General features: G+C 41.6%; 1 protein-coding gene across 3 annotated transcripts in view; it reads left to right on the forward strand.

Moving 5' to 3' along the window:
- NOTCH2 (notch receptor 2) overlaps positions 1-18,246 on the forward strand; it is an 88,134-nt gene that overhangs the window by 11,378 nt on the left and 58,510 nt on the right. For all 3 annotated transcript variants that reach the window (XR_008972380.1, XM_057411183.1, XM_057411184.1), the window contains exons 3-5: positions 8,230-8,489; positions 9,167-9,502; positions 16,072-16,194. Coding sequence is in view for 2 of the 3 variants with exons in the window: in XM_057411183.1 (XP_057267166.1) it covers positions 8,230-8,489; positions 9,167-9,502; positions 16,072-16,194 (719 nt within the window). In the remaining variant the exon portion in view is untranslated. The remainder of the gene's footprint in view (positions 1-8,229; positions 8,490-9,166; positions 9,503-16,071; positions 16,195-18,246) is intronic.

Raw genomic sequence — 18,246 nt, forward strand, 5'->3', positions numbered from 1 at the left:
AATCTAAATGACTTTCTGAATGTTTGATGGCTTTAAGAGCAGAAATGTTTTGTTCAGTAAACTGAGCTTATTACTAAAGGAAGTGCCTTGGCTTCTAGCTCTGGAGGATCACTCACTGATTAGCTAAATCTCCACCCCTTCCACTTTTCTCAAGTTATCTGCAGTACTTCCTCTGCTGGGCAATAAGTTGTTATAATAGGTTCTCTTCCTCTTTCTGTACCTTCTCTGGGCCAAGTTGTTTGTTGTAGTGTGTGGTCAGTCCATCTAGCTGATCTTGCTGTCTGTAAGAAACAGGTGAACAGCTGAGGGAGAGCCTGCATCAGCTATAATAAGATGTGATGCACAAAACATGAGTAACATAAGCACCAATAAGCAAAGCATCTAGTCTAGCTATTTGGCAAAGCAGCAAGTGATAGCTTAGCTTTGAAACAGCTTTCTTTGTCAGAAAATCATGTAGCATCTACTCCAGTGAAAGAGAGATCTTTATTATGGTGCATCTGGCCCCTGTTATAGAACGGTGATTGTGACCTTTGTAAGGAAGTTGGAGTTGGATCTTTATCAGACTGCTCTTTTAAACACCCTTTAAGTAGCTCCGTTCCCCTGGTGACACTGCTGGTCCATGGCTGTAATTTTGTGCACGGCTTGATAGAATCACTGACCTTCTTTGACCTTGATTTTATATTTGGAAATTACACATTCCTGTGTTTGAGCCTTCCAAGGTCAGAATTTTTGTTTGAGATCTTTGTGCGCCCATTCAGTGACCAGCATGGTGAGGACATACAGCCATATTCCTTGGAATAAGGTCTATCTGCAGCAGTAATACAGAGGACTCATTCTTCCAATCTTTCTGGGTCCTGCTTTGACAAAAGGCAGTTTCAGTTTGGGGTTTGGCTTTGTGTTGCACTATGGTGGTGGCTTGTTGTTGTTATGTGTGTGTCCCCCCCCACCCCCCCAGCATCTCTAGCCAGTATGTTGTACATTGAGGTGTTAAGCATGGAGGAGTCTTCTTGCATGCTCTCATATCCAGCAGAGAAGCAGGGTAGCAGTTGCTTGTTGCTTAATGCTAATTGTGAGCATCACAGGAAAACCCTTTCTTATCTCCCTGTTGCTGGATGACTAGGAAAGTAGTAGCTTATAGAGTCTGCTCTATAAGTCACTGCTAACTTAGGGTAATTCTGCAGTCACAGGCAGGCTAGGAAGGCATGGATAGAATCAGAGATTCTATGGGTTAGGGTTGGAAAGGACCTTAAGATCATCTAGTTCCAACCTCCTGCCCTGGGCAGGGACACCTCACACTGCGCCGTGTCCAGCCTGGCTTTGAACGCTGCCAGGGATACAGCATTTACCACTTGTTTGGGCAACCTGTTCCAGTGCCTCACCACCGTTACAGTAAAGAACTTCTTCCTTATACCTAACCTGAACTTCCCCTATTTAAGTGTAAACCCCATTATCCCTTGTCCTATCACTGCAGTCCCTGATGAAGAGTCCCTCCCCAGCATCCTTGTAGACCCCCTTCAGATACTGGAAGGCTGCTATGGTGTTTTAAGAACAGGTATAGCATAGATTTAGCAACACTGCTCACTGTTTTCTGAGTGCAAGAGTCTGCTGCAGATGGGTGCAGGATTCTCTCTGTGTTTGATGTGGGGCAGCAGGGCCCTGAAGCAGAGGGTTTCCCTATGTTTGGCAGCTGTGGCACCTCCCAGCTTCCCTTCAGTGCCCCAGTAACAGGGAACAGAAGCAAAACTGCCAGGGAAACAAGCAGAAGTGAGAAGGAAGGGAGTTTGGGGTAGGGGTGCTTCAAGATTTAGGGAGGAAACTGGGCTTTGCTACTTCTTGTGCTTTGCAGGCTTTAAAGATTGGATTTTTGACCTTAGCATTGTTGTATATTGTTTTTCCAGAAGGGATATCAGTACCTCTGTATGAACCAAAGTACTACTTTAACACCAGTGTCTTTTGTCTGGTCCTGATGATAAAAATAAAAAGGACTGGCAACCATGGCCTGTTTGCAGTTCCTAGTCAGATGAGACTGCTGAAGTAGGCTGATGCCAAAAGGACAGTCTCCTTCAGCACATCCTTTCATGCCCAAAGCTGTCATGGTTTGTGCAGCTGTGTGTTTGCTTCTGTGCCTCTTCAGTCAGCAACATTTTTATGACCATGTGCAGAAATCTCTGCACAATTTACATTGTATGATACAGTTTTTACCTCTTATCTGCAGAGTGGCAACAAGAGGACCACAAAGCATGCTAAACTCCAAGCAGTAACATCTTGGCAGTAAGGGGCTTCTTTCCCAATTTTAACCCCCTGTACCTCCAACCCCTTTGCCAGGTTTTTGACCTAACTTTCTAGCTGGATCTTTATAAATTAATTTTAACTTGGGTTTAAGAAGACTTCTGTGGCTGAAGGCAAGATCTTAGACTGCAGAACTGCTTCTGAGTCTGCAGGCAAGCATCTTCTCAGGATCTGTCCTGAGACTAATCACTCTTAGACCAGTCAATGGGGAATACCCATAGGAGACCTTATAGCAGGATGAGGCCTGAGAGTTTTCCAGAAGAAGCTAAATGCACAAGTTGTCCCTTTCTGAGAATGGGCTGCCCTTTCCCGTTTCCTTCTGTCTCCTTTCAGAGTTAAAGGAGACCCTTGAGATGAGGGCAGAGAGGAAAGGGGAGAGTACATACATGTTTAGCTTCAAATCTGGGAACAGAGTGGTGATCTGAGTTACTCAGTTAAAATTTTCTGTTGTGCAGACCAAAAAGCTCTTCAGAGATCTGATGGTCAGAAAAAGCTGTACCGAACCTTCCCTGTTGAGACTTGGATAAGGGTACTGTGGGATGTTATGTTGTAGAAGCACTTTCTGTAGACTAGAAACAATAGCTGTGTACTGCTTTAAACGCAGAACAGAGAGGCCGTCCCATCCCATAGTTTGCATTCAAAGTATGACGCATAAATGGGAGCCTTGAGACATGGGAAGGAGCGTTTGTAAAACTAACCAGAGAATCCTGTTCTCCCTCCTGAGAGGAGGTGTAGGTGTGGGAGTCAGAACCCGGGAGCCAGAGGGAAGTCTGGTTAAAATCTGTAGCAAAATAACTGAGACCCTTCTCACGTTAGTCATCAGACTGCATTTTTCCCCCCACTCCATTGAAGCATCTTCCAATCAAAGTGAAGGGAGTGTTGGGTTGAGAAGGGGGAGAAGCAAAACTACTAGGAAATTCTTCCCCTTGCTTTTTAAATTAAAACCATCTGCTTCCTTCTGTGCATCTCCAGATGATATCACTGGGCCTGAATAGGAAACTCCCATGAAAATCAAACATCTGGAAGACTGGTTAAAGCAGTCTATAAGGTGCATTTGGAGAGACTCTCCTATGAACGTGCCTAAGCAAATATAGCACAGCAGATGAGGAGGTTTTTCCAACAGACCAGGCATTTTCCAGAGGTTTTTTGAAAGCAAGAGAGACTCAAGTACTGGGAGGTAACTTCAGTGTACTTTTGTGGCAGAAGAGCCCAAAGTGCAGCTTTTGTGAATCTTTTACTTTCACTTTGTAATGTTAGGTTGTTAGAGTGAATGCAGCTCTGTGGATTTGCCAGTGATTTGGAGACTTCAGCTTTGGATAAATACCTTTGTTTTGTTTTTGTCTCTTGTTTAGCTCCATGAGAGCCTGAGCTAAGGCAAATGCAGGCTGGAGACAAGGAGGAGGGGGAAAAAAAAAATATGGGCTGAGCTCAAAAGTATTTGTGCTGGAAAGTAGCCCAGAGAGAGTAAAGGAGAAGCTTTAATTAGAAGCAGCTGCATAGCTGATGCAGCCCACAGGACATTTTCCCATTTCAAACTCTCTAGCTTTCAGTGATCGTGATTTGAATTAAGTTGTATGTGAAATTTGTTCTTAAAAGATTAAATTCCTGTTGAAGTAGGTTAAGAGACCTCATGTGCTTCTAGAAAGTGCCAGAACAAACTTCATCTTCCTGTTGCTGTTTGAGCGTTAGATGGAAAACTGAGGCAAACAGTGGCTTTTATTTGGAGAAGATTGGATTTCCTGTTCTGAGCATGTCATTTGGAGCTGACACAAGCTGCTACAATTTTAAGCTGCTCTGTAGACAAGTGGCTTTTTTTTTTTTTTTTTTTTTTCCCTTCTCTTAAAGAAAACTTAAAAGAGTAGGTTGGGATGAGAGCAGAGCAGGGGTGGTGGGAAGCTGGAGTTGCTGTTGAGGATAATGATATCTTTTAAAGAAGTCTGGACGTAGACCCCGCTTTTTCAGTGTTTGCCTCATTTTTTTTAGAGACACAATGTGGTACCCAACATGAATCAGGGACAAATATTTGCAGTTTTGTCTACACCAACATTTAGAACTAAATTACTAGTATTTGTGCCTAGAAATGTTGATGACAGGAGACATGGTTGAAAATTTGGACTGTAGGTTTTTTGTTCCTTAACATTCAGAAAGGATTGCACTGGATTGCTGGAGGGGAAAATGGCATAACTGTCTGACCAAGCACTTCTCCTGGAGGAAAACAAAATGGTGGATACCTGACTTACCATCTTTCAACATACAGTCATGTTCCCTCTGGCATATTCTGTAAGGCTTTGTCCTTCCCAATCTAAAGCTGAAAGAGCTTTTGCTGTTCCCTGCTGGAGTGCTCCCTCATGTTTTTCTGATTAGTCTCTGAAGATACCGGAACAAGCCTGGTCTTGGAGTGCTCTTCAACTTTGTACCAGAACATTTGTGTACAAAATGCTGGGCCATTTGTGGGTGATGGTTGTGAGTTTTGTCTTAGAGCTCATCTTTCCTTTTAAATCATACCAGCTCTACTCTTAATCGGCATCTAGGCTGTGTCCTTGCAGTTACCTAGGGGCAACCGTTAAATGTATCTTCCAGTATCCCTGAATGTTGCAGTGGGAGAGGAGTGTATTTGGTTGTTTATTTGCTTGTGGACAGCACATGAGATGTTCCTCTACACTTTCTAGTTTGCTTTACAGCCTTTCATGAAAAAGCACTTTAGGAATTATCTTTTATGTGTGTTTTGGTTTATTTTGTATTTGTTGGAGTGGTGGATGATGTTGGAAGACCACTTGTTTGTCTGATGAGGTGCCCTTGGTGGGATTCTGTGGAGTTCTGATTTGTTGCTCACAGTTTCATGATAGAGAGCTACAAGTGCATGGCCTGTGCCTGCTGCTGTTAGTCTGGGGAGCTTGGTGTAGTGCTGACACTGAAAGCAGCTGAGCTGCCCAAAGACCCCCATCACTCGTGGTGGTGAAACTAGAAGAAATACCTATTACAAAATCTTCTAAGCCTTCTGGGACTGAAGTTCAGTTTGACTCTGCACATTCATCAGCTGCATATAGATGTTCAGAAACATGATTTAGTTGTAGTTAGCCAGATGATCTCTGAGCAGAGCTAGCTAGTGCTCTGTGTGCAGGCTTGAATGCCGTGGGAGTTGAGCAGTTCTCCAGCTTCTGGCACAGCTGTTTTTGCTGGGTGCCAAATTTCTATGTGATCGAGCTCTACAAAGCTATGCTGTAGCCTGCTGGTGTTTGGACTCATTTCTAAACCGTATCAAGGAGGGATTTCGGATGTTAAATGAAGCGTATAGAATTGCCATGGTTCAGGCCCAGAATACCCAAAGATTGACTCTTGTGTGATGTGGCAGCACCTCACACTGACAGCCTTCAGCTGTTACAATGAGGATGGCACAAAAGGTAGAGGACATTCTGAAAATGGTATTGTCTCAGGATTTGCTTTCTGTAACTTTATTAATCCTGCCTTGCCCTGGAAAAACTCTTTCATGTCTGTTCTTGGGTACGAAGTTGAAAGTATTAAGGTATGGTGAAAGGAGCCTAATTTGGGCGTGGGGAAAAGTAAATTACAGTATGCACATCTATTGTATAACTTTCCTGCTTTAGACATATGGCTAAAGCTAGTTAATAAATTTTAACATGAGAAAAAACAGTTGTGGTCATCTAGTAATGACCCCTTGCATAACTCGGATAATAATCTCTCTGAGTAGCTGTGTTTGAACTAGTGTGCATACACTTTCTGAGACAGCCAATCCTGGTGTTCTTTTAAGCAAGCATGAGTGATGGAGAAATTCCACCGTGACCTTAAACACGTGGTTCCAGTTGTTTCTTTCTGCTGCTGAGAAACTGTGTATAGGTCTCTGTTTGAAGATAAAATTATTACCTTATTTCTATTTTGAATTTGTCTAGTTTGAGCTTCTGATGCTCAGTTCTATTATCCCTGTACCTTCTAGATTGGGAATTACGGTTAAATCTGAGTTTTTGTGGATACTTGGAGCTTTTGATTAACTGTCTTCTTCCCTTTTCCCTTTGATGAATAGACTGAAACACCTGAGCTTTTCATTGCATCAAGAGTTCTCTATTAATCATTACTGCTCACTTCTTTGAGTTCAGTAAAGCTCTTCCTTCTTAGATAGCAGACACCAGAACTGATGTAATGGTTGTGCCAAGTGAAATATAAGATGTAGCATAATCTCATTTACCTCCTACCTGATATTTGCTGTTTGGCCAGGAATATTTTAGATGTACAAACTGTTATGCTAGGAATTCACATTCAGCTGACTGTTAGGAACCCCCAAAGCAAATCTGGCTTTCCCAGATCGGCCTCCTGTTTTGGGGACAACGCTATGTATGTTTTGTTTCTAGGTGTATGACTTCACCATGCTAAAGTGCACTTTATGTGCTGACTGCCTTGTTAAGCAGTTCATGTTACTACTTTGTATCAAGAACTTGTCTTCGCTCTTACCTATATGTTTGACCAGCATTGATGTTTTCTGTTTTTACTCATTGATGGAAGCGTTGAATAGCATAGGAACAAAGGCAGATCCTTGTAGTATTCTATTTAAAACCCAGCTTCGCGATTGTTCTTTGATTTTTAAACTGAATTTTAAGGCATATTCAGTTAGGTGTGGGAGTTTGTTTGTTTTCCAATCTACCATACATTTTAAAGTGCATAAGTAAAAGGCAGTCTTTTTACCTTCTTGTCTGAAGGGCTAGCTAGAGGCTTGTGTGTTTTTTGCAGCTGGAATCTCTTCCCTTTGGATTTGAGTAACTCTGTGATGGAATAATTGTACCTATCCTGTTCTGGAGCAAAGTGTATATAATGTTCACTTCTGAATTTTTTGCAGTGAAATATATGTTCTCCCAGGCTGTGTGTATTTTGGGTTACTTACCAGTTAAAGCATGTAGCTGTGTGTAGAAAAAGTACAAGTGGACAGTCCTGTTTTGTGTGTTAGGTGTTATTTTTATCTAGCATGTACTGTTGCAGCTTTCTGCTGCCTGGAAGAAGAAAATGGAACTGTGGGATGACACAAAGGTGGAGTTTGCAGGCTTGCTTGCCTGGGTTCTGTATTGCTGAAAGTTAAATGGAAAATTTGTAGTACAAAGGCCATTTAAAAGATGGATTACAGCTGACAAGTGTAGTCAGGCTGTATTGACAGAAGTTTAGGTTAGAGAGAAATAACTGCAATTATTCTGCAGTCACAGATCTTTGTGTAAAATATTGCCCTAGCTGTAGATAGTGTGTGTGTACTCATTTTTCTGTGGGAGAGAGAGGAACAATGACCTTGTCGTTAGGGTGCTAGCCAGGGGCGTGGGAGACCTGACTGCAGAGCTTGTGTTGCTAGTTGAGTGCAGACTTCTGCATGTCACAGTCCCAGGGGCACTTATCAACATGAGGATAACAGTATATTCCTGTCTCATGGGAGTGTTGTGGAGAAAGATCTGCTACAGATCCTCAGGCCCTTCAGACGCTGCATTTGTACAAGGTTTATAAATATTTTGGAAGGTGGATAATACCTAGTGTTAATACCTATTATCTAAACTTCTTTTCTTCTTGAAAAGAATGCTTATTAAAATGGGAGTGAGTGCAAGGAATCGTTACTTGGCAGTTCTTTTAACACCTAGGCTTTTACTGAAGTTTTGAAGGGAAGTGCAAGAATAAGATCCTGCATTTGATGTAACTCTGACTGTGTGCAGTATTTCTTCAGTTTGTAATGAGTGATTTCACAATTTGAACTTAAGTTTTCCATGGTTTCATTTGGGACAATCCCAGAGAAAGGCGCTTTTACATTTATGACGTTAACATTTAGGTCTGCTACTGTTACCATTAGTTAAGGCAAATTCCAAGACTTTAGAGGTCATGAAACTTAATTCCTGGTATCTTTCCAGGATGACAAGGCTTCAGGTGAATGTGCTGTGAATAATTTCTTCTCTATTGCAGGTGTCGAGAAGGCTTTCTTGGAGACTACTGTCAGTACAGAAACCCTTGTGAAAGCAGTACCTGTAAGAATGGGGGAACTTGTGAAACTACGTCTCTGATAGGAAAGGCTACCTGCAAATGTGCTCCTGGGTTCACAGGAGAGGATTGTCAGTATTCAGAATCACACCTCTGCTACATGTCCCAGCCCTGCCTGAACGGAGGAACTTGTCATCCCCAGAGCCAGGACACATATGAGTGTGTCTGTCCTCCAGGTTATACAGGTGAGGTTCTGCATTTGTACTTCCAGACTCTCTTCTTTAGAGAATTACTTCATCCTGGAATGTTCTGGGGCAGTCATAATACACTCAAATTTACTAGCTCCAGCACAGGAAATGAGAAAAAGTCTAAATGACTTCATGACCAAAAAAAGCAAAGGGGGAGAGGGGTTAGGGAAGCAAGCTCCCTACCCTTTACACGTAAGCAGAAAGACATTTAGATCTTGTGGCATTGTCCACATGGGAAAACTGAGTGCAGAAGCTGCGCTGGAGTGGCTCTTAGGCTAGCTTCTAGAAAAAGTGGAGTAAATTTGGCAGCAAAATCTTACTATGGGAAAATTATAATTGTGTGCCTGAGGGGAAGCATGGAAACTCATGCTTTTCATTCTTGAAGGGGACGTAGAAGAGTGACTGTCAGTGTGTAGTACAATTTCAGGTCATGGGTTATTTTTATAAATCACAACATTCTATATCTCGCTGCTACTTTGCAAATAAAATGACTTTGTACTGTAGCCACAAATTGAGTTTTTGTTTCAAACATAACACTGTAAAATGCAGGCATAATTTTTTCTGTAATAAGTTTAGGATTTAGTACACTAATCACTTTGAGGTAGCATGAAGGAAATACTGTTTTCCATAGAAATAACATGTCATTAATGCAGTGTTCTGTCTTGATCCTACAGGGAAAGATTGTCAGTGGATTGATGCCTGTACATCTCAACCTTGTGCCAACGGAAGTACATGTACTGTATCTGGAAATAAGTTCTCCTGCATCTGTCTGCCTGGCTACACTGGCCAGAAGTGTGAGATAGATGTGAATGAATGTGCCACACCAGGCCTTTGTCAACATGGTGGGACCTGTGTCAATTTGCCTGGCTCATACAGATGCCAGTGCAAACCAGGCTATACAGGACATCGCTGTGAAAGTGTGTATGTGCCATGTTCCCCATCACCCTGTATGAATGGAGGAACTTGTCATCAAACAGGTGACTTCGCTTTTGAGTGCAACTGTCTGCCAGGTAAATGATGATGCTTCAAAGTGCTTGTTTTGTGGTTTTGTCACTGAATTCCTGGATGTATTTGTCTGAAGGCTTCTCTTGGATTTTCTGTGTGATGTTCATGTAATGTAAGGTTCAAGGGAGAAATCTCAGCAAGCCAGGAGTTAATTTCCGAGTGTCAGGATTTAGTAACATGGAAGGGAAGAAAGAAAGAAGGCTAGAAATGACAGATTTCTTCAGAACCCTGTTAAAGGCAGAGAATCAAATAAGTGTAAGAACTATGAGGTAAATGCAGGAAGATTGGGGTGGTATCTCTAATGCCCATTTGGAATGCAAATTTCCATGAACCTCTACAAATGCATAGGTTTGTGGTCATTAAAGGCCACAGTTAACTTCAGTGCTTGAATGAAGATGAACATATCTCTCTCATTCTCAGTCTTTAACGCTAACAATATATTAGGTTCTATTATCTTCCTTTGCTCCTCCAGTTCCTCCAAATTTTGAGATATTATTTCCAACTCACCACACCCTTTCTGTTGTGTAACATCACCAGATAAATGATGCTTACTTGTTTTCTGATGCTGTTGGCTGCCCTGAGTTCAAATGCTGTGTTTGCCCACAGCAGGGGCAGTATGCTTACTCAGGGCCATGGGCTATTTTGGGTTTGTGTGTCAAGCTGGCCTCCAGTCAACAAGGGACCCATCTCTATAAATGACCATATGTCATCTGGTTGGGACCCTGGTGGTCTCATCCTATCCTGCTCCTCCCCATCCACTTGGATATGGACCACAGGGGAGTACTAGTTGTCTTTGCACGTTAGGTTGGTTGTTTGGGTTGTTTTTTTTTTTTCTGATATATTTTTACTGAGTAATTCAACTCCATGGGAAACTGATTGTTTGGAAATGCTTTTGACTAGACTTCCTACTTAAGTGTATTCAGTTTGGCACATGAACACTTGGTGTGTGGTAATCTAGAAAAGGAAACTCTGTTCCCTTAAGCATTTCTCTGTTGTTATTTATGTGAAAGATGTAGCTGCCATATACTGTTTAGGATGAATGTAGTGTGACTACATTCTCATGAGGATCATCTGGAGCAGCAGGTATGTGCAGAAAGAACATTTAGAACTTGTGAGAAATACTGTCTTTTGGAGACCTTTGTCTTGAAGTATTTGCTCAAATTACTTTAAATGTACATTGCCAACTTTAGTTAGTGCCTGCACAACTTTCTGGGTTTTCTGAGCAAGCATGTGACTTTTGAAGAATTTGGGAAAGTAGGTCTTAAAATAGAAGGGATGTATCAACTTTATTTTTGTGTGAAAGCAACCATTTCTAGGCGTGCTTGAAGAAACAGTGCTTAACCCTACAGGGTCTTTGAAAATGCTGTATCTTAACTAACGATTGCTCTTGGTGAATTTATTGATCTTCTGCTCTTCATCTTTTTAATATGAAATTGTAAATGAAGTATCTCAGGATTAACAGGCTTGATCAGAAATGCAAAAGTTTTTTAGTCAGATCTGTTTAGCAAGTTCAGGATCTTGTGCAGAAGCAATGTGGTTGGGGGAAGAGGAGAAGACTGAAGTTTGAGGGACCAGATCCTGTAAAGCTGATAAGAAAGTTAGCTTTCGTGATGCTCTTACAGGTGCGCGAGACTGGGTTGAAGCACATTTTCCCTCAGACAAGTGTGTGGGCTGGCTAAACTATGGTCAGGAAATGAAAATGAGGTTACTATAGTAACAGCTACACACCTACACTGCTCACACACATTTTGGATTATTAGCTGCTTTTTTGGACTTGTTGCACAACATTTATAGTGGGGGTGGGTTAACGCTGCTTTGAGAGCCTTCACTTCTGTGTTTCCTGTATTTGTTTAAGTTGGCCATGTTGTTTTGATGGCTTGATTTTTATTTTTTTTAAACAAGCCATTTGAAAAACGGCAAAAAAAGGGAGAGATTGGAGAGGCCAAGATGCTTACATTAAACCCTTTGATAAAGGCAAGGCACACAGCCATTTCTTCCCCCTTAGTGCAGCATGCAGAGCAAAATTTCTGAAGTGTTGCAAAAGGTTCTGTCTGGGAAGGAAAGGTCAACAGAAAGAGAAGAAAAATAGTGGTCTGTTGTGCCCAGGGAAGATGTGAGGGTGCCCTCCTCATCTGGAAGAGAGTTCCAAGATTATGGACTAAAAATTCCTCTTCAGACTCCCTCTCTGAATTGGAGCAATGCCGATGGTACTGTGACTATAAATGGAATTGCTCTAGCCCTTCTTTCTGGATTGCCTTAAGATGTTACCATCGCTCAGCATTATGGTCATAGAGGCAGGAGGCAGTTACATCTTGAATTGCTGAAATGGTTTTTGCTATGATTTTGCATCTTGTGATCTGTGAAACTGCTATAAATAAACTGATTGTGCCCAAGCAGCAATTTAGGCATAATTAGGTTACTCCTGGACTGGTCCTGAAATGGGTTCTTGTTTCTTGTAGGTGTTTTCTTGGCTTTTGAGTGAATTTAATTTTTTGTAAATACAGATACATGATAATGAAACCTTGAAAATGTAGTACTCCTCCTACTCTGTCCCCCAACCTGGAGTTACGTGTCAGAGCAGTTTTTTCTACAGTAGGACAAGTGATTCTGTAAAGTATAGTCAAGCTGCTATTTTAAATTCTCAGGTTCCCATTTCACTTGTGGATTTACACAAGCAAATTTTGCATTAGGTGATTCATGAAGTCATGTGTGTTAGAAGTCAGCTTTTGGGGGCAAGTGTAAGTGAAGAGTTATATACTGTAAGTATTGTATCTGTATGAAAGGTAACTTCATATTTTCCATTTGTCTAGCATAATCATTTTTCCTCTGGGCTTTGGTAATTTAGGTAAAAACAAGGTGGTAGACAGGTGAGCCTGTTAGGTCAATTGTAATAGAGAGTTGTAGTAAGAAAAAAGCAACTACCAAAACCGTTTGTGAAAGACTTAACCTGAAGCATTAGCAACTCCCTTAAATATAAGAATGAGCTTGTAGTTACAAATATTTGAAAAAAATGGAGTTCATTTGGCAACTAACCTTTTAATGGAATGTTAAACAAGTCAATAGAGGAAGTTCTTAGCTGGGAAAGTGATTATTCATTGTTATCCATCAAAATAATTACCCATTAACTAAGATAAGGACCCTAGGGAATTCCAAGGGCTTGTTCAGGAAACGATCTGTCAGGCTGGAGCAGGCTGTTTATGAGAGCTGGAACACTTCCTGGGAAGAGGAAGTAACCTCACGCCAGTTCATAGCAGAGCGTTACACGGCACTGTGTGGCGAGCATCATGGATGGGGTCTAGCAAACGTACTGAAATACTGAAGTTCCCATGGTGGGGAAGACTCTGCTTTCTGAGATTTAGAGATGAGCTGCATCCTGTGGGGTGCGAGGTTCTGCATGGCTGCAGTCTTAGAGTACCAGATGGTGTGTGTGCCTCTCTGCTCTGGGTGAGCTGGGTCTCCTACATGGAGTAGTCCATCTCATACAGATTTCAAGAAGATGAATTGTTGGAGTTGCATCCAGGTGACTGCTGTTGGGCACCTGGTATGCATAATCTTGCTTCTGAGTTGAAATGATACAGGTCAGTTTTAGCACTCTGAGATCTCTAATACCTGTAAGTTTGGCAATAAAAGTGACATTTTCATTAAGGTATAATTTCCTGACCCCATAATTTGTTGGTCCTGCAGAAAGGTGTAATTTATAGATTGAAACAAGGCTAAGGATTAAGATTTGGAGAGAATTGGATTATTGTGCTCTGGAATGGGGTGGAGTTTTCAGATGACATAGGAGTAAAGATATCTGCTTGTATCAGTCTGTGTACTAGCAGAGGAACAACATGCTGTTAGCAGTGGGAACACTTTTCCCCTTGAGGTTCTCATTCCTTAATTTGATGTGCTTGGAGACATGGAGCAAAAGTCAGGATATGTATTGCAAACTGTCAAACTGTTCTCTTGGAAAGAGAAAGCAAAGGACAACATGCGAGTCCCAGCACAGAGGGGAACAGGAAACAGCATCAGGTGTTCAGAAACTTCAAAACAGTGAACTCTGGCTTTGTGGAAGAATCAGGTTATGTAACTGCAAAATCATACTGGGACCCAGCTTCAGAAAAGCTCATGTGTCTCAGCAACTTCATGCTTGTGCTCCAGTGTAGATGCATTGACCCAAACAACTGTGACTAAAGGACTGATTTTAAGAATGGAAGCGAAACTTTGCTAGGACAGTTCAATTTACAAATTGAACAGATTGCAGTATTGTGGTGTAAGTAGGACTTGAAGAGGACACAAAAATCATGCCTTTCCAGCCTTGGATGTTCTGAAGCTAAGACAGAGTTGTTGTTCAGAGTAAGAGAAGTTTAAAGGAAGACTGGGAGCTGAGAAGTTACCAAAAAGGAAACGTGTGTTTTCTTCAGGTGTGCACTCAAAATAGCGTCATCTTCACCATTTCAACCCTTCCTGGTTCCCTTTCCCTTGGAGATGTCTTTTGACTGATCACACTTGTCTGTGGGTCATTTCTTCTCAACCTTTTACTACCTTGCCTTTTTTTTCTTTTTCTGTTTATAGTCTACTGCCACTAATGTTATCCTTTAGCTTTTAGTGTGGGATTAATGGTTTTCTACATCTGCATGAAATGCTTGAGGATCAGCTCTTAGATGATAGTATAGCTGGTTAAAATGTGAAAATGTGCAATGGTTCGGTGAGGTTTTAGTATTCAGGTGACTTCCATGCTTTATTACTGTTTATTATTATTGGGCTGCTCCAAATTTGTGTGCAGTACAGGAAGGTTAGTTTTAAATAAATCCCTGCTCTCAGGAATTTGTTTACTAAAATGTAGGGTAGGTCTTCATATTGTCTGAGATGAAGGGGTGAGAACATAGAATCATAGAATAATTAGGGTTGGAAAGGACCTTAAAATCGCCTAGTTCCAGCCCCCCTGCCGTGGGCAGGGACACCTTAAGCTAAATCATAAACCTTTTGCGTTTGTGGTTCTGGGTGTATTTCCATGCTGATCACACTGCTGACTTGAGTACCATCTATGGTCAGTGAGGTGTCTCTCAAGCTGGAAAGCAAGCTGATAGGACACCCCTGTGTTTTACAGCTGAGCTTTTAGTCGTGCATGGTAGCTTTATGCAGTTTTAAACATAGTGGTCTGATGCTGATTGTGTTCCTTGGTAGTTGATCCTCAGCAGCTTTCGCCAGGAAGGTGCTGTTGTGATGATTAGGACTCAGGCTAACCAAGTTATATTTCTTCTTCATTTTAACCTTCCCTGATGCCATGATATTTGCAGGATCTTGGGCAAAGGTAAGAGGTGCTTTGAAAGGAGAGGGTGCTGGTGCAAGATGCACTTGTTAAAACTTGGCAACAGCACTCCTGACTCTTACCTGTGATATCGGAGAACTTTAAGAGGAGGGAATGCATAAGAATCATCTCTCAAGTCTCTTGAGAGTAGTGGTAGTCTAGAGAAGTTGTGTCAGGGCTTTACAGTCTGCCTCATCTACCGCACAGCACGATCTGCGTTGCACCAGATGTTGCTTGGAAGGGTCTGTGTGACTTGACACAGATGTTATGGAAGCATTTGGAGCAGGGCATCAAAAGTAGAGGGGTTAAAGCATAATTTTGGATGAGAGGACTGCGTCATATTAATATTACATTCCAAAGCAGTGAAGAGGCAGAGCTGCTGTTTTAAATTAATGTGTGTGTTCTGGAATCATTTATTTCATCCACATTTGCATGCATCCACTTGTGCTTTGATAAACAGCAGTCTCATCCAGCAGAAATGGCAAGTTTATTTAATGAAGCATGAAGTAAATCAGCAGGGGAAATTGGGGGGAAGATGGACTACTGATGATTCCCTTCCCTAACGTCCTCACTTATCCTTATTTGAAAGTAGAGGGACATATAGCAAGGGTATTTTGCCATTGTGGCTACATTCATTAGAAGCCTTGATTTTCATTGAGAAACATGTCTGGTGTCTTCTGCTTTTCAGTCAGGGCTTAGTGTATAAGTATCACTTGGGTGGTGGCTGATTTGTTGATTGACAAACTTAGGTCTAACACTGAAGAGGTCCAGAACAGGAATTTGGAAGCTCATTTTCAAAGCATAGAAGATCTTTCTCTGACACAGCTAAGGTGTGTGAACTATGCTGAGGTATTCATAAAGTGAATGCCAGGCACTTCTTTTGCCATGGGAAAAACTTGTCCTGGTTCATGCTCTAACTGCTGTGTTTGGGCATTGATGAGCTTACATGATAGTAAAATAAATGTCTTGGTCTTTTGACCAAGTTTGCTTTGAATGACAGTGCTCATTAGTCACTTAAAAAAAACCCAGTCCTTTCTGGTTGTGAAAACCTATTAGGCCGTCTGTCCATGGCAATAGTGTCTTAACTGTGTAATCTGACCTGCATACTGTCAGCAGAGGCATTTAACGAAGTCTGTGGTCAGCATGCTACATTGAGGTTCACCATGATTAGGTTAACAGTGCAAGTGTTCAACAAAAAAAGGGGGGAAGCTGTATGAGGGGTGAGTTCTCCTCAAAAGAGGCTGGAACCCTTTTCAGTCTGCTGTGTTTCTGCTTTTCCAGGTTTCGAGGGAAGAGTCTGCGGGCACAACGTTGATGACTGCCCAAATCACAACTGCCAAAATGGGGGTATATGTGTGGATGGTGTGAACACATATAACTGCCGCTGCCCACCACAATGGACAGGTATGTACTATGGAAAAGAAATGCAGGACTTCTGGTCTTCATCCAGTGTACAACTGGAGTTACATACAGCTGAAGGCAGCTCGCATCCGTGCCTTGTTCTGCAGTCTGGGGAGCAGATGCCAGTGAAACCCTTTAAAGAAAACTGTGCATCAAAGCCACCACAACGGAGGGCAATTTCCCACTGCATCAGGCAGTATTATGGGCTTATGTGCGTGTGTTTGATAGAAAGGTACCATGGTTCATGAGCTGCAGTGTAGTGCCAATATCAGAGCTGTGCTTCTTGTATGAATTACTTTGTAAGAGGGTATGAGTTTTCCAAAAGTACAAAACATGGCTTTGCTATTATGGGGGTGTGCATATAGCTGTGCTTTTTTGATATGTTTGGGGGTATTTTTAACCTGGGGTAATGATCCTCATGTAGGTAGTAGTAACACTGCTGAGGAACAGGTCAAATCTGAAAGGAAACATAGGTGGGAGAAAGGGAGGAAAGAGAATTGTATGTACGGGAAGCTTTGTTTTTGCTACAGTTATTTTCCTGCTGTGACTAATGTTTATCTAGAGTTCTCTGACTAGCACAGCTACTTTTGCTTCATAAATGAGTCTGCTTGAGTCTGTAGGGGGGAAACGTGTGAATTTCAAGAAAGTGTTATGCATGATATAAAGAAGCAGCTTACAGGAAATTCAATGTCATATTTAGTCACAAAATGTCTCCATACCTCAAAAACAAATGCCTCCAGTTTTGGTGTGGTGTTTTTTGAGTCATACTAGGTATCCTTAGCTGGCACACTTACTCGGTTGCATATAATTTTGCCTATCTTTCAAAAATCATAGGTAGAAAATAACCTAAAAATCCAACAACAGCCCTAAAAATGGAAAACTGAGGTGTGGACTCAATTTTCATTTTTCTTTTCATAAAGTAGATGGGGGTACTTGTGCTGAAGTTCCTTTAAAACCTGAGAAGGGAGTTCAAGCTTAGTTCCGGAATATTTCCTAGAAACAGAGAAAAATGTTATCTTTGAAACTTGAATATCTTGCAGTGAGTAGCACTACATGTGTAGTTCAGACAAATAAACTGCGAGGAGTTTGACTGCTGGAGACAGGGGGTTTATGTTATTCTAGCCTTTCTCCTTGGCAAGCATCATTCTCATTATAAACCAGTTGTCACTAACTGCAAAGGAGGCTGCCAGTTAAGAGCCCTCATTAACTCAAAAAAAATTATATGTTTGTAAGCAAAGTTAAAACCACATAAGAGTGAAATTCACCACTGCTTGCTCTTTGAAATTAGATGTAAATAGGAGAAAATGAGTCCTCTCCTTAATGAGCAAGTACCCTTGCTTCTATACTGCTTCTCTGTCTATATGTCTTTAAAGCCTGCAGAAAGTGAAACCTGCAAAGGAAAGCAGAGAGCTTGGTTGTGGAGCCAACAGCCCTTCAGTGACCCCTAAAATCTTGTTCCATGCCACAGAAATTATAAACTGTCAGTAGTAAATTAATCTCAGGTTTATTCCTTAAGCATAGATGGTATGATGGATCATGAGCATGTACCATGCATTTAATCTACAAGGGATTATTTTGCTTTGTAGAGGTATCATAAACTTAGCTTGGCTTACAGGATTTGCATGGATAGCTGCTGTCAGATAAGGGTGACTTCTGCAACTCATCTGAAAGAGACCTTGGTGGTAATAAGCTGTGATTCTGTTTGTTTTTGTGGTGGATTGTCTCTTTGATTAACCACTGAAGTTCTTTGCAATGCAGTTGTGGCAGTTCCCTCTCTGAAGCTCTTATGGACCCTGATTAGCATTGGGAAAAATCATTAGACCTGTGTTGTGGCATAGTCTTGTGCCATCTTTATTCTGTGTGCACAGTCTCTTCAGAAAACCTTATGTGCATGAAGGGTGCTTCTCTTTGGTGAAAACCAGCCAAGTCTTGTATTCCCATGGCTTTCTAAAACAATTTAATGGAATGGGCTTTCTGAGAATTTCCTTTGTTTATAGTGAAGGTTGTCATCACAGCAGCAGTTTTAGGTGGTAGCTTCTCAAGGCCATTGATTTT

Source organism: Pezoporus wallicus, unplaced genomic scaffold (genome assembly GCF_028554395.1).
Source record: "Pezoporus wallicus isolate ANWC-B61680 ecotype Strahan unplaced genomic scaffold, APGP_CSIRO_Pwel_v1 contig_8779, whole genome shotgun sequence".
Taxonomy (NCBI): domain Eukaryota; kingdom Metazoa; phylum Chordata; class Aves; order Psittaciformes; family Psittacidae; genus Pezoporus; species Pezoporus wallicus.